At 41.0% G+C, this 16,583-nt stretch overlaps 1 protein-coding gene across 5 annotated transcripts in view; it reads left to right on the top strand.

Annotated features, from left to right (window-relative positions):
• The window catches only part of Sntg2 (syntrophin gamma 2), a 199,965-nt gene that overhangs the window by 133,496 nt on the left and 49,886 nt on the right, over positions 1 to 16,583 (top strand). For all 5 annotated transcript variants that reach the window (XM_028768843.1, XM_028768842.1, XM_028768845.1 and 2 more), the window contains 3 exons: positions 339 to 377; positions 7,128 to 7,247; positions 14,960 to 15,031. In XM_028768843.1, the coding sequence (XP_028624676.1) occupies positions 339 to 377; positions 7,128 to 7,247; positions 14,960 to 15,031 (231 nt within the window). The remainder of the gene's footprint in view (positions 1 to 338; positions 378 to 7,127; positions 7,248 to 14,959; positions 15,032 to 16,583) is intronic.

Raw genomic sequence — 16,583 nt, 5'->3', positions numbered from 1 at the left:
CTCTCTCTCTCTCTCTCTCTCTCTCTCTCTCTCTCTCTCTCTCTTGGTAGAGTTTAAGCATCTGTCATCCACAGCTGCCCTCACTTCGAGGGCTGGTATTTGGGAATGATGACCTTAGTGCGCCTGTGCACTTTGTTTTGTTTCTTTGTTTTCCTGCTTTGAGAATTGCTGCGATAAACTTGTATTTGCTCTGATTTGAAGATAAGCACAGGATAGAGGCAAGTCATCTCCAAGGAACTATCCTGGGCTGATTAATTTCAGCTGCCATTTAGACAAGCTGAGAAACGAAGGCACTAATGTGCGTAGCACACTGACCCTTTGCTGTCTTCCTTCTACAGATGAAAATGGCAAATAAATGCTGTTCTCCCTGTGACCAGGTAGGTGTATGCCTTCAGCCCAGTAGGATAACAAAACCCCAAAGTGGCTGCTTCCTTTTGTGGAATTTAGATAGGAAAATGCTAGTGAGATTCACATTGAATTTGGTAGACTCTGCCACATGCAGGAACTCAAAGCTCTTTATTTCTTTGGGTGCACACTAGGGGACTGTTCTGATTACCTGTGTTTACAGAGATAAATGTTGCCTGTGGGTTGTATTCAGTAGAAAAATGTGATCTGAACAGAATTTAGAGAGGACTTTAGAAGAGCCCAAAGGGGATTCAGGATGGAGAAAGGCCTGTATGACTTGGGATCATTTTGTTATATGATGTTGTTGACTCAATAGCATAGTTTTCATCTCAAAGGAAATATGAGAGTCTATTCTGGACCCAAATTTCAGTCACCATGGCCCACAAACACATGTGCAGGTCCCCCTGCTCCCCCCCCCAAATACCATATTGCAGTTTGGTAACAGTTTCATGAAGCTTTTATAGCAACAGAACAGAGAGATTCATAAGCCAAGCTATTTTTAAAGTGCAGTGATATGAACATAGAGTTGGTTGTTTAGGGCAAAGTGGGAAAACCTTTATAGTAGGATTCACATGTTGTCTGGTGGCATTCTTAGCTGTGGTGGAGCTGGTGGTAGCTAGTGGTCTGGCAATACATTCTGAAAGGATTTGCCTGATTGTCACAAGGATGGTAGGTCAGACTTGGAGAGAGCCACAAATCTTTCCTAAAAGATAAAGATAAATTAAGATAACTTGGCTCTGGATCTACATCCCTACTCTTTATGACGAAATTATCCTTGTAGACTCACATCAACACGGAGGTGAAATTCAGTTATAAACATTCTTGTTTATAGTTGCTGGGGCTCCCAGGAGTCGCTGACCTGGCAGGTGTTAATGTGAATGCTCTCACATGATGCATTGCCTAGGGCAAGGCTTCCCCCGACAGGCTCTTCTTCAACATCAGCTCTTCATAAGTATTCTTTGTCCAGTTCCTCTTTCATGTTATGGCTGTTAGTCACATGTTAGGCTGAGCACAGGAAGGAGAACTTGTTTATAGTCCATTGGTTGTCAGATTACATCTTTTATAGGTTTACAGAAGCATGAGTTATAACTCCAAGAAAACTAATGTCAGTATATTTCTGTTACTGAAACTGGTGCTTATGAATGCTCTTTAAATAGTGGTAACCATCAGACTCTAAAGTCAAGACAATGACACCCAGGAGACATTGTTCTGTCAATTCATTGTTGACTGGGAAAGACAATAAATTCAGTCTACAGTTTAATTGAGCCTTTTAGTCAGCATTTTTACACAGATAATAATAACTCTTCTAAATATAACTTATTACTTTCACTATTTCATAAATTAATCATCAGCTATTTTGTTTTACATAGCTGAAAGAGGAGCTAGCTATTTTATGATTAATACTTCCATAAATGTCTCCAAACAAGAATAGCATTTACTCTATATATTCTTTCTATCTTATATGTTTCCACTAAAGTTTGCAGCTTAAAAATAATTTTTTTACAATTTTGCCCACTAAGACACCTCTACTTGGTTCACACATAAACATTTTCTCAATTTATCTGTTGCTGGTGAGATGTTGACCTGACTTTGTGTTGGTATTTTTTTTCCACAAATGATTTACTGTTTTTGAAATTGAGTTCCCTTAGCCCTTCAGGACTCTGAAGCATCTCTAAGATCCTATGCTTGGGGATCTGGCCCCTTCAAAGTTTGGCAAGGAATGACTTGGTCCTTGTCCTCAGCTCCTCTAGCCAATCCAGGAGGAGGTGGGGGAACAGGGTTCTGCTTCTTGTTGATATATCTGTGGCCAGAGGAGAGAGCACCACACATGATAAAGAAGGTGGAAAGATCAGGTCTCCTAGACAGAGGTTAGTGAGATCCAGTGTGCAACTAGAAAGTGTTATCTCCAGGAGATGAATCTGGATTATGTCAGAGAATGGTGGAGTTTGTAGATGGATACAACCAACTAGCCAACAAGGGAAGAGCATTGTTCTGTGAGCAGGATGTGTTTCCTTTACTTTGAAATTCATCACTTCCTGTCACTGGATATCAAGAGCCTACAATAAAATGACAACTATTGGTACTGCAGATTCTTTGGGGAGCTCACAGGTGCTACACCAACCACCTTTCGCATCAAGAGACGACACCTTCATCTGGTGAATGCCACCACACGTCACACTTGGCTGCCATTGCCATGTTTGGTGAAAGCCTGGCATCTAAATCCAGCTGTGTCCTTTTCTAGCAGAAACATTGACCAGACTGACTGGCATGTGAGCTTCTATTTTTCATCTGTACAGCAAAACAAAGTCATGCCATTTAAATCTAAAGTCTTACTTTCTGGGGATTTTATTTATTCATATATATATTTCTGGACTGAAAATGTACATAACACTTTGAATTTGCCCAGGAGCTTTGTTAGTGTTTTTACATCAGACATGGAAGGAACATCCTGCTGTTCTGGTGGCCTTCACACCATCCTTGCCATCCTGAATGTCTGGGTGTACTCTAGAGAAGGGGGATACACATTTGACCCAAATTCTACATGCTTTATTTTGTATTTTAGGATTTGACACTGAGCCTTCAAAAATTAAAAGTAATCTTTTCCCCACTTTAAGCAACCATTGGTTGTTGGTGTATAACAAATAAGAATTGAATAAATGTGATAAAACAAAGGGTTAAGGTCATCACTCCTATGATGAAACACAAGACCAAGAACAACTTGGAGAGGAAGGAAAATTATTTGGATTATATTTTCATATCAATATTCATCATCAAAGGAAGTCAAGGCAGGAGATAAAACAAGATAAAAACTCAAACAGGATAGGAATCTGGAGGCAAGAACAGATGCAGAAGCCATGAAGGGTGCTGCTCACTTGCTTGTTCCTTGTGGCTTGCTCAGCCTGCTTTATTATAAAACCCAGGACCAGCATCTTGGGGATGGCACCACCCGCAATGGGCTGGATCCTCCTCAACCAAGGCCCAATAGGCTTGCCTGCAGTGGGTCTTATGGAGGTTTTGGGGCTTTTGTTTGTTTGTTTGTTTGTTTTTAAATTAGGTTCCCTCCTCTCAGATGACTTTAGCTTGTGTCAGGTTGACATAAAACAATCTAGCACAGGATCTTCTGATAAAATTGAAATAAAAAGAAAAATGTCTGTAAGCTAGTACAATAAGCACAGGGCATAGATTCTTACACCTGGCATTTAACCTTATAAATTGTTCCTCAAACTGGAGCACTTTTGTCTTAAACAAAGACCAAAGTGAGCTGGGGAGATGGCTCAGTTTGTAAAGTGCTTGCCTTACAGGCATAAAGACCTGTGTTTTGTCTACAGATCCCGAATTTAAAACAACAACAAAGCCAAGCATAGCCTTATATGCTTATAACTCCAGCATTAAGAAGGCAGAGACAGGAAGAACCCTGTGGCTAACTGACCAGCTAGTCTAGTCTTGGTGAATTCAATGCCAATGAGAGACCCTTTTAAAAGAAAAAAACAAAAAAGACAGACAGCCATAAGGAATGACACCTATTGTTGTCCTTTGACCTACACCCCCACACACACATACAGCCAACATAAACCTAATGACAATAAACACAAACTAAGCATTCTCTGAGGATGTGTCCACCCTAATAAAACTGCAAACAGCTTTATGTCCTTCCAAAGTAAATTTCGTCTAAAATTTCTAACTTGTATTTCAATTGAGAGAGATGATGCCTTGATTAGCACTCCAAGGATAATGTTAGTGGCACAGGAGAGCGGCTTTTCATGCAGAATAAAAAACAGATGTGTAGTCATAATCTTTTGTAGGCTTAACTAAGTATCTACACTGGCCCAGCAAGAAACAGGACTTTCCACAGAAAGGATCCAGAACAGATAGATGAAATTATACTTCTCTGTAGAGGTGGTGAAGCCCTGGTTCCCCAGTTAATTGTATCACCCAATATCATCAGGGCAGCATTCATGAAAGTGTGATATACACTTCTTACAGCATGCAGCAAGTCATTAAAAAATTCATAATGTAAAAGATAAGATTAGCTTCCTGTAGATTATTTACGAACTAGCTATCCGTACATAAAGAAGATTCACAAGGTAGCCAATGTTCCGAGTAACAGCAAAGCTATAACTTACTTCTGTGCTACCTAGACAGTATTAAATTGCACTTGGGATTTAATTAAGTCCACATCCAGCTAATTGGTGATTCACATTCTTACTAACCAGAGCTGTCACGCTGGCTACAGCAGCAGCTTCTTGGCCACTCCTCAGTATGGAATTCCTGTCGAGTTATGTGAGCTCATGGTATTGACAGAGTGTGGAGTCACCTAGCCACTGATGAAGTGAAGGGCAGAGCAGACAAAGAGAGCCAAATGCTGGTTGCAGCACTTTCAGAGGTGGCACTGGGTTCCCAGCTAATACTTGTAGCTCTGATGACCCACAGCGGCCCTCAAATGAACTGGAATCCAAGGGTAGTTCATCCTTGTTTAAATTCTGCGGCTGTGAGATGGAAGAGATCATAGCTTCTCTATTTCAACTGGGAATCCAGACCTGCGGCTTTGACTTTACCTTCCAGCTGTCTACATGCCTGCTCGTCCACTGTGCGCTCAGATTTATCCACACTCACTCATCCACCTGTGAAAGTCACCATCCTGTCTGCTGTGCCTGCATGTCACAATCCTCTGCATGTCACACCTCATTGCAATGTATATGGCCGTATGAAGAGGAGGAAGACAGAAGACCCTGATGCTGTCAGGTTTCTATCAGGAATGTTGCCAAATCCAGAAGACCTTCAAGGACATAAGTTCCAGCAGTTTTCTTACAGTGCAAATACTGTTTTGTTTCAGTCTGTAGTCACCATGCCAGGGGCTTTTCTAAGACACAGTATTAAATTCTCACGGTTATCATTGCAATATTGTGCATTTTGGCCTCTTTTATAATAAAAGCCCAACAGTGTTAAAAGCATCCCATGTCACACATGAAATTTTTGATAATATTATAGTCACTTTATCATATCACATTAATAAAACTCACCTTTTTGGAACACATATAAGACAAAGTTAAGGCTAAAGACATAGCTCAGTTGCTGAGGTACTTGCCTCCTAAGCATTAGGACCCGAGTTTCATTCATGTAGTTGGTAAGAAATAAACCTGACATGCTGATACATGCTTATAGCCCAGAGACTGGTAGAATCCTAGAGCTGTAGGCATGGCAGCCTACCAGACTTGACAAGTTCTAAGCCAGTGTGAGAGCTTGTCTCAAAAAACAAAGGAAGACAGTACCTGAGCAATGACAGCCAAGAAGAGTCTTCTGGACTTTATGTGAATGTATAAACATGTACTACACACCCTGGGATAATCCATACATGATACTTCTATAAGTACATGCAAATTCTAATAAGTGACAAAGTTACAGATTTGAGGGCCATTCATTTGTATTCAGTACACATTATAGCAGTGATTAGGTTTAGGCATGATGGCTATTGTCCACAGAGTCTGTCTTGTTTGCATTTTAGCTCTCGGCTGACATCTTGACTCCAAGGATAGTTCTATTGTGTGTGAGAGTGAATACTGCCAGGAGTTACTGGGTAAAAGTTGGTGCAGGGATCCTCTACTTCGGGCTGTGGGAATTGCTAGTGAGCTTTCTACTCCTGTCCACACCTCTGGACACAAGGTCTTCATCCCTGAAGAACACTGGGTAATATTGGTTGAAATAGTGCATATGATATATCATTTAATGTGCTAAGAAGCCAGGCATGGTGGGACACGCCTTTAATCACAGCACTAGGGAGGCAGAAACAAGCAGATCTCTATGGGGTTGAGCCCAGCATGGTCTACATAGCTTACTGGGACAGCCAGGACTACTTAGAGAGACTACCGAAAAAGTGTAGGTAGAGGTAGGGAAGAGTTGAAAACTCTGTCTTATTTGAAGTTTTTTCTTGAATAAGGATTTTGTTTTTAGTTAATTGATTTTCCTTGAAATGGCAAACCTGGGAGAGGAGATAATTAAACTGAAGTTACTCAGGCCATTTACTAAAAAGTATGTGCCATATATAGATGGGGGTAATATGGGTATTGTTCTTTAACAGGATGAAGTTATCCACTGAATTCTCAGATTATATCACTGTTTCTATGATACACCTAAACCACATTCTGATTTTGTAGTTTACCTCTCATGGAGTAAGACTCAAACTGTCTGAGTTGTAAGAATTTTGTGTTTTGTATTATTTTTACTGCTAGGGAGTTAAACTCTAAAGAAAGCCTTAGTCATTTTTTCCCATTGAATGATGCCTTATATTTACTGTAAACACTGAAAATATAATGAGCTCTTTTTGAATCTGCACAAGAGAATGAGAAATACTAACCTCTAGCAGAGTGTAATTCAACACTGCATTTTTGTCCTTTGGGTTGTGATCCTTTGCCTTTAATAGTTGAGCCATCTCTCCAGCCCTGTGACAAAACATTTTAAAGAAGTACAGGAAACCCACAACTCAGCTCCTGTGGAGTGCCTTTCTCCACAAGGATCTGAGTATTCACCACAAACTGTCATGTTCTTCTATCTTTCGACTTGAGTTGACTAAGAACTTCATACAGGCTTCTTTGTATTCCCCCATCTTTTCTGGGCATACTGTGTTGAAGTCAAGGAGCATAGCGTGTTGCGTGTGGCTAGTATTCTACTCTTAAGACATTCTCATTAAGGCTTGGTTTTTAATTTTCCAAGGTTTCCCTCTGCAGGTGGTGCACATGGGATGGGTAAATGAGAGGCTCCAAGGAGCTGACAACAACTCTCAGAACTTCAGACCCAAGTTCTTGGCCCTGAGGGGCTCATCATTCTACATTTTCAGCACTCCTCCGGTAAGGATGCCTCTGCATCTGGTGGGTGAATGGACCTGTTGCTAGAGTTATTCATATGAGCCAGGCACCAGATCGAGTGGGCCCTGGAAGAAGGCTGAGACAGATGGCCTCCAAACCTCAGTGGTTAGAATGGGTTTCTGCTTATGGATTAACCACCAGTGAGTTACTTCAAACTCATACAGGGACTCCATTTCTGTCTTTCAGTTCAAACAGCTGTAGCATTTCTCTGCTTCAAATATCAGTGGGTGTGGAGGTGGGATGTAAACAGTTATGTGGCTGAAGAATCCAAAACGAAATCAAAGCAAAACACAGTCCCTGTCTTTAGATATTTCTAATGAAATGTCTAAATAATGAAATTTCCATAGCCACTCTTTCTCACACAATTTCCAGATTTGATTAAAGCTAACAGCCTGCTTTAGTGGGACTTATCACACAAATGTAAGAGCAGATGCTGCCATTCTATAACTCTATTTTCCATTCTTACCCACACTGTTCTCAGATTGGCCAAATAGGTTGTTAAGTGCTCTGCCCAGACACCGATCATTTGAAGATTTTTTTTTAAAACCTTTGGGAATCTGACCCACTAGAATTGCAAACAAATAATGAAACTTGTTTTGGTGTCTCTGAAAAAAATCAGAATCTACACAGATAATGACATAAATTTCTACCATTGAAATGAGTTTACAGTAACATAAATGTTTGGTGCAGTAGTATATTTTCAGAAGCTGCACCCTTCCCCAGCTTCCCTCAGGGTGTGCATCCTGTATAAAATGAAAGGCTGAGGGTGGGAAAATGGACTCACTAAGGAGAACTGCTGCTTCACTGGCTTCCCCCTCTAATGTGTTTTTTTCCTTCCCCGGGATTGGATTAGGAAAACAATGTATCTAGACACAAGTTTGGTTTTTTAATTAAAAAAAAAAATCTTATGTTGCCAATTTACTCACATTACAATCACCTATATGTTTCCATAAGCACTGATTCAATTCTCCTGAAAGTAAACTAATTGATGTTCCTTAAGGTTACTAAATTAACTTACATGGCTTTGTCTAACAGTAAGTAGATATTTTTGCATGGTAAGACCATACTCAGATATAGTATCTGGATAGTGATATCAGCAGCATGCAGGTGGTGTTGACACTGGGGACCACATGAGCACGTTGCTCATCTGTCTGGATCTTTTATTATGATTGCTAAAACTGCTACATGCTTCCCCTAGGCCTAGTCCTAAGGAGTTTCCTTCATTTTTGTGGTAATTGTATAAAAGAAACAAAATGGTCAGAGCAAGCAGTATGATGTGTGAATAAATATTCAACTCAGAGTCAGGCCAACGTAGAGGGTTTCCTTTGTACAGCCCCTGTGTCTTTGTATAATTTTCAATTCTCTGGTAACACAGCTGTCATTGCTATCCCTTTGAAATGATAATAAAGTCACTGCTTGTTAGGAGGTGAAGTGACTTACATAGACACTCTCTGATGGCTGAATGGTCACTCGCTGGCTAATCCCTTCTGCTGGAAGATAGTGAAACTCTACAGCTGTGCTCAGTGAATTGGAAATGTCAGAAAACTCGCTAAATGTGATATAAAGGGAAAAAAATCAACCATTTGGATATTTTTGGATGGGGGAAGCTAGCAAGACTCAAAAGCTTCTTGTGCTTTAAGCCCAAAAAATCAACATGAAGCAATTTCCAAGAGGAAGCGGAGGATGTACTATTGCAAAGTGTTCCCAAATGTTAGACTCTATAAGAGAAGGAAAGAGGATACATGGAGGAAGCCCATCCAAGCACTTAGCCAAGTCAACTGGCCCATAGGAAGAGACCTCTATCATAGCAGGGCCATCCAGGAGCAGGGCCTTCAGAATGTAGGGCGATGTGATGACATCTACAATGCCCAGCAACACCATTGGAAGTAGACATAACAGCTGTTTCCATTTCTAATTAAGGACAACAAAGAAAAGGGTTATAATTAGTTTCTTGGTAATTTGAAAGACTTGATTATATACTGTACACCGTCAGCAAGAAGGAGTCAAGACAAAAGTACAAAACACAACAGCTTAGAAGCCAGACCACGAAAGCAGGGTTTTCATATTCATTTGTTTTTATACCATGGGCTTAGCTCAACGCCTATCCATTTCTAGAGACAGACAGGTGAGGTTCATTCACTCGCAGTGAGCTCTAAGATGTACAGCCTTTCATTAAACAAAAATGGAAAAAGCTGAAAGCAGCCTAGACAATGTGTTCAATAGAAAGATAAAAATTTACCTTACATAATAGGATAGTGTTGGACAAAAATGAAATGTTTTAAACAATTCCTCTTTTGTCCACAATAACCAAAGCATATTTTACTTTGAGATAGGAAAGATTGTATGGGACAATGAAGAAGAATTATTCTGTGTCTCGGTGGAATTGGCTGCAAGCTAATAACTCGAAGCTACAGGTTTTCTTCATAATTGTTCTGCTTACCAGCCAGGGACATGAGGCAACTTATTTACATTCCTCATCCCAAATTTTCCCCTGTTGTATATCAGAGATAATAAATCTTGACTAGAACATCTCACCAGGCCAAGGTGAACACAGGATGGCTTTCTTATATAAGTGAATTTTAAGTCTCTGAAGCACATAAAATTTGAAACATAAAAGTCATGCTTTTATATTAAACAGCTTTTGGTGGTCATAGCAATGTACACAATATGATAAGTGAATCTATACCTAAATATTTACACATATTTCCTGGGCCTGGGATTTATACCTTGGCATTGCTAGTAATTTTCAATAACAGTTTTCAGTTTGCCCAAATCTTAAACTTTAAGTTTTAATAAATATACTTAATTATTTAATCTTTCATGAAGTTTGAAGTTCATGGATCACAGACAAGCAATAAAAGACTTGCAGCACATCCAGTGTCAGGATGCTCTGACACACATCTTACTGAGTAGGCCTAGCAGGGCTCATGGTCCTCCCATATGCAGAGCCCGGAACTCCAGATGAGAGCTCCCAAGTTACTACTCTCTCTGTGACGTTATGCAGCAAGCAGGGCATGACCTATCTCTTCACAGGATGGGCTTCATCTGAGTAAAGTCAATGTGTCCTCTCTACCTCTCTAGAGGAAGGAGGTGGAGTTTCTCATGCCAGGAGTTTGAAGCCACACAGGTGACTCTGCAAATTTCCCAATTGTCACTTGTTTCCCTGGTAGTTACAGCACAACCAGGCTTCATCTCAAGGGCCAGTTATAAGCATTAAGGAAAGCTTGACATGGCAGAAAAGGTAAAATATTCACTAAGCTGTAGTTCTCAACATGTATTGTCAGTAATTTGATATGGAACCTAGAGGGACCTAAAGATTCTTACTATGGAAAAGTTAGGAAGAGCTAAAAAGTTATGTCCTTCATTCAAGGACAGATTGTCTCTGACTTCCTCCAGGGAGAAGGTGGGAGGAGGGGAGGTATGAGAGCCAGCAGCCTTTACTCTGAGGTATCCTGCTGAGGAAGAAACAGGGTCCAGCATGAAACGAACCTCGCCATCCCTAAGCCCCGCTCTTCACTCTGCTCAACTTCATTGATAGAATATTTATTTCTGACTTGCAAACGAGAATTTAAAAGGTGAAGCTTCATCTCTTCATGTTTCCAAACACCATTAAAATGTGTTAAAAATTAAGGTTGTGAAATCATTTTCACAGCATCACATAGCACTGGTGTATAAATTATGTGGTGCAGGCTCTTTTGCCTGCAGGAAATACTAGCAGTAATTTTACAAATGTCAATTAGGCAGATATTGTCTATCATTTGTAAAAGTTTATCTGGAAAGAATGGACTTAAGTCTTCAGATGAGGATGGCTCCCATGTAGAACTGCTACACCAGCCTGATATGACCTGTATCCCACAGTAACCCTAAAAGATGCTGATGTCGTCTACCTTATAGTCTAAAGTGTCTGCTCTACCCAAAGCCACATATGGCCAGGAAGGGCAGAAGGTCATCAATGCCATTGTTTAGAGGAGCAAGACAGAGATGTGATTTAGAAAGCCTCAGTCTCTTCTCACATGGATGCCTGCTTGCTGTCCTCTGTGCAACGCACCTCTGAGGAGGTCGAATATCAGGTGCCCTAGTCTCTGTTTGCGTTGACTCTGCATTGCCAGGCAAAGCTCCTGTCAGGGCCAGTGGCTGAGACATGAATTTAGACAATCACTCAGCACTGAACTGAGCGCCCCTTCTCTGTTTGCTGTCTCATCCCTTCCATGAGAGTAACACCATAAAAGCGTCATAGCAGAAAGCAAGTTGTGCTTGCCGCAGGAGAGACGCTTCCACTTGAGGAAATGACATCACAGAGAACCTGGTTTGCAAAATCAGCAATTCTTTTGTGAGGCAAGCAATGACTAAATGCATGCCTGTACTGTAAACTCAGTGTTTTTATCCATACCCCTCCTTTCTCTCCTTTCACTCTTCTTTCCTTCACAGAGCTTGGGTGCCTCTGTTTCCTCACAGATCCACCAATGAGAAGGGGTGGTCATGAAACCCCTTAGAAGTGGGCACTGATGATTAATCCTGGGGGTCACCTGAAACTCGGTTGTTCACAGTGTCAGGGGAAGCTGAGGTGACCACCTCACTTGTCCCACTAGAGGTTTTCAACATATGCCAGTGTCACTTGACTTAGAAATGAAAACCAATGTCACTAAACTTCATTTGAAACACTGACAAGGCCAAGGACCTCTGTCTTGGGGAGCTTGGCAGGCACCGTAGCTATTCCAAGGCTTCAACCCTGACCACCTAAGGCAGGGAACTTCAGAGCTCCACAGACCTTCACTTCTGTCACAATACTGTTATCCAGGCAGACCTGAGATTCTGAACTCTGCATTTATATTTTGGTTATGAATATTTAAGTATTTGTCAAGTAGCTGTTCACATCAACTGTTTCCTACTTCAGCTATGTAGGTATAAGGATAGGTACCTGAGAGATTTCTATGTTCAGAATTCACAGTTGGGCTGTAGAGCTATATATAACTAATAAAAAGTGAACAGAAACCTGTGGAATGTAACAAATATTTGGCTGATAGTTTTCTGTAAGAAAAAAACTAAAAATACCTTCCTGTTTGCCTTTCTACTGGATAAGACATATCCACACCTGAACCATGTGGGGAAAGGCTGCTGTACAGGCTAGAACCAGGCTGGCTGCAGGCTATCAAATCTGACTCTACTGGCTCAGCCCCAAGGTGGGACTTTGCTCAGCACACCTGTTCCACTCTGAGCAAGTTGCCTGTGTTGTCTCCCAGGGCCTGCTGGGTAGTAATCTTGGATACACTAGGTAAGCAAACACTGACAGGGATGCAGTGATAGGTGAGTGAAAGATGAACACTTGGGTATATGGTTACCAAGTCTTTTCTCCAGATATGAGGGAAGACGTCAGGCCTTGGTCTCTGACAAGCCTCCAGGAATACATGGAGTTCAGGTAGCCTGGGAAAGGGGAGCAAAGAGAAAGAGCTGCTTTTTAAACAGTCTGGTTTGAGAGAGTTTAGGCTGGCAGATAAACACAAGAGAGAGGGCAGCCATATCCCTCCTGACTCCCCCCATCCAGATCACTTGGCATCTTTGGGACGAGTTATTATAACAGAGGAACAGCTGTCCAGGCATTGTCAGTAACCAAGTCTTTGATGCCTATTTTGACTTCTAGCAATCCTCAGGTGGTGCATTTGCCCCAAGTCCAGTGATGAAGTATCTCTTCCCAGAAACCTGATCACCTTCTATCTCATTGCTATCTCTGGACAAGGTCTCTTCCCTGAATCTGTCACAGTGACTGAGAGGATGAGGGGTAGGGCACGATTCATGCAGAGCACAAGATGGGAACATCAATCACTTTCAGCAGCTCAGGGGCTAGAGTAGAAATGGGGTCATCCCCACTGGATAGACATGACCTCCTGGCAGGAACATTAAACAGAAGGAAGTCAGGTGCCAAGAAAATGCCTTAAATGCACAGGAAGGCCTGGAGTTTGCCAACAATAAGAAACACCACCTTCGGCCACTTTCACCTTAGAACATAGAAGGCAGGCTATTCTGCCATATACAGATCACAACCTTAAGAAGAAGATGCATTTGATACAACAGGATAGCTGAATGTAATGGCCTCAATGTAATAATCATGGCACCGTTAGAACGATTAAAATATAACCACAATCTAAAATGTCCAGCACAAAAGTCAGGCTTATAAAAATGATGAATCTACACATTGAAGTTCTGAGTTACCATTCTCATTTTGTGTCTGAAAAAAAAAGACATGGGAAAAAATGCTCTTTTACAAACTACATATTGAAAAGGCAAAATTATGAATATGCATGATACATATTTAAACATCACATCAGCTCTTAAGGGAGCATGTCTCTGAATAGTGTGTTTAATCATTTTTTGTTTATTTTTTATTCACTTATAATAATAAACACTTGAATGGGAAGGTTGAATGCGGTGTCCACCCATGTGTGATTTATTTTGATCCAGTAACACTAATGGCCACAGGGCTCTCTACCTTGAGGGACATCTGCATATCCTTTGCCCAAGCAACTAGGACTATAGGGCAAGAGGATAGGAACAGCTTCTGGTTCAGTGAGCATTGTCTTTAAGTTAGGACAGCACTCTCGTGCAAACCCTGATCACTTTGGCATTGGGTAGAGGTACAAAAGTTTTAGACATTTTGAATTGGAAAGATGCAGCAAGGACTACCATCTGCTGATTGCAGAAGCAATGGAGGCCTAATTGTTCCAAAACCAAGCTTCACATTGGCACTTTTACCCCACTTGTTTTCAATTGAGGTTTATTTGTCCAGCATTTTGTTGTTCTTGTTCAATTCCAGTATCAGAGAGCTGGCTCTGGAGCAATGATCTGTTAAATGGTCACACATCAGTGTTGGTTCTGTGAAAAACACATACTTGGCTAATGGTCTGGCTTCAGTGGCTTAGCATCTTAGGACTTTGGCAGCATTTTGTGTGATGGGACAATTGCTAGGAAGCCACCAGCTGATTGAATACTTATGAATTCAGTGTCTCAAAGGCAACACAGAGAAGCCCTGTTCAAGTTTACCGCCTGAAAGACAAAGTTCATGGTTCACAGAAAAGAGCCAGATCTGACACTGCTGAGAGAACTTTATACATTTTTTTAAAACTAGAAACATTTTCACTTTGAGATCATATATGTGAGTGTAAATTACAAATCATAACACAATATTCAAAAGTTAATAGTTATGAGATACAATATGTGAAACCAACCAAAACACATATTCAAGTAAATTGATTAGGTAAATCTACCATTCATTTCTGAAGCAGAAACATCCAGGGAATGTAGTCCCGAGGAACAGAGGACCAATCAACAGCGTGTCTACTTGACTGTCACACTAATCCATCCCACATTCATAATCATCTTACATTTTCTGCATTTAAACTAAAATTTAATTGAATTAAATCTGCATTTAAACTTAAATGATTCCTAGGAGTGTAAAGTTCTCCTATTACCAGTGTGCGTCTTCAAGTATTATTCTTTATACTCATGCATCCATGTTGTACACCAGAGGAGAACACAGAATCAGAATCCACAACAGACTATAAGGTCTATTGCCACCCAGGGCAAGGGAAGCTTAGTATCTAAGTAGAGACCTGTTGGATCATTCCATAGTGGAAGTGCTTGGGTTCTTAGCTGAAGCAGCTTCCTCTTCAACACAAATGTCTCTATTTGCTTACCTACAGGTAAGCACACTGGATTGGGGACGAGCAGAACGTGCCTATAACCTCTGTGAGGTGCTGTTTAAAGTTCACAAGGTAGGTACTTTGGCAATTAGATGTTTCATAAAGATAAGATGCCTTTCACAGTGGGAGGAAAAATGTGTTCCTTGAGGGATATTTTGAGATAGTAAGATGAGCCTTTCTCATTCTCCCAGCTCTTCCAGTCCAGTGATGTTGCCATGCTATTGCTAATTGAGGTGGAAGGATGGATGGATGGATGGATGGGTGGATGGATGGATGGATGGATGGATATTTGTATGAATGAATGGATGAATGGGTGGTGGTGGTGGTGGTATGTGTGTGTGTCTAAATGCCCACAACCTTGAATATGCAGAGGCAAAGAGAATATACTAGGTCTCTCATTCTTTCCACCTTACTCCCTTGAAACAGGGTCTCTCACTGAACCTGGAGGTGCACTGATAGCAAACACCACAAATCTCCTCTATGTCCTTAACTATGTTGGGGTTCCTGATACACTGGGGCATCCTACAGGTGTGGGAGATTTGAACTCAGGTTCTCTTGCTTGTGAAGCAAGCACTCTTATCTCCCTATCTAACATCTCATACCTGTTGAGAATTATTTTAGTAATCAAATTCAAATTTTTGACCTGGACTGGACAGGTCAGAAAAACAAGTAAGACAATTCCATCCAATTAGAGGAAAGTTTCAAAGATAATGAAGAGGGAGGGTTAACCACAGCAGACACATGATGCTGTCAGAATTGTCCAATGTATTTAACAGTTCTGATATAGTGGGTCCATAGCCAGGAAAACAGTTTCCCCACTGGGAATGTGTCATCACTGACAAGGACTCAGTGTAAGGGACACAGGCTTAGCTTGAGTGAGTCTCGGTGAGTCCTATCTGTTTCCACTGCTGTACTGACATGCTGGGAACAATGAATGCAATTCATAAGTACACAGGAACCAAGGTGAGTTCCCTGGACACACAGGATTTCTCTGAAATCCAGGCATCTTAGTTTTAGAGGAAATTCTTTTAGTTACGTTGTTAGAAGCTTTGTTGTGTCTTTTGCTTGTTTGTTTTTTGATTTGGCTTTGTTTTGTTTTGCATTTTAATGGATCCTTATGTATCCAAGACTGGTCTCAAATTCATTCTATATTTGAAGGTGTCTTTGGACTAACCCTCCTGTCCCTGCCAACCAAGTACTGGTATGATGGCAGGCCTTTGACATAGGGAAAGCTTGCTAGGTATGACACTACCACATCCCTCATGTCTCTTGTGTCATTAACCATAGTTTCCAGCTCTTCAAGGCCCGGACAGTGCATTGTGGGGATTCTCAACCTTCTCTGCAGTGTAGTCATCTGGAGAGAGCTTTCCAAAGGCAAAGGATCTAATTTTACATGGTGTGAGATTTGACTCAGACATCTGAATTCACTTTACAGAAGCGTCCCTTGGAATGTTGCTATGCGGCCAGATCTGTGAATTACCACTCTGTACTTCATAGTCTATTCAGAAACAATTCTTTATAAATAAATTACATTGTATTGCAGCCGTTATTTGGAGTTATTAGCTATCAAGCTAGATGTGTTATGTCTTAGTGATCAAAGTTACTGTCATCTTAGTACTGTTAG

This window comes from Grammomys surdaster, unplaced genomic scaffold, assembly GCF_004785775.1.
Source record: "Grammomys surdaster isolate TR1022 unplaced genomic scaffold, NIH_TR_1.0 188, whole genome shotgun sequence".
Lineage (NCBI taxonomy): Eukaryota > Metazoa > Chordata > Mammalia > Rodentia > Muridae > Grammomys > Grammomys surdaster.
This window is presented reverse-complemented; position numbering and strand designations above follow the sequence as displayed.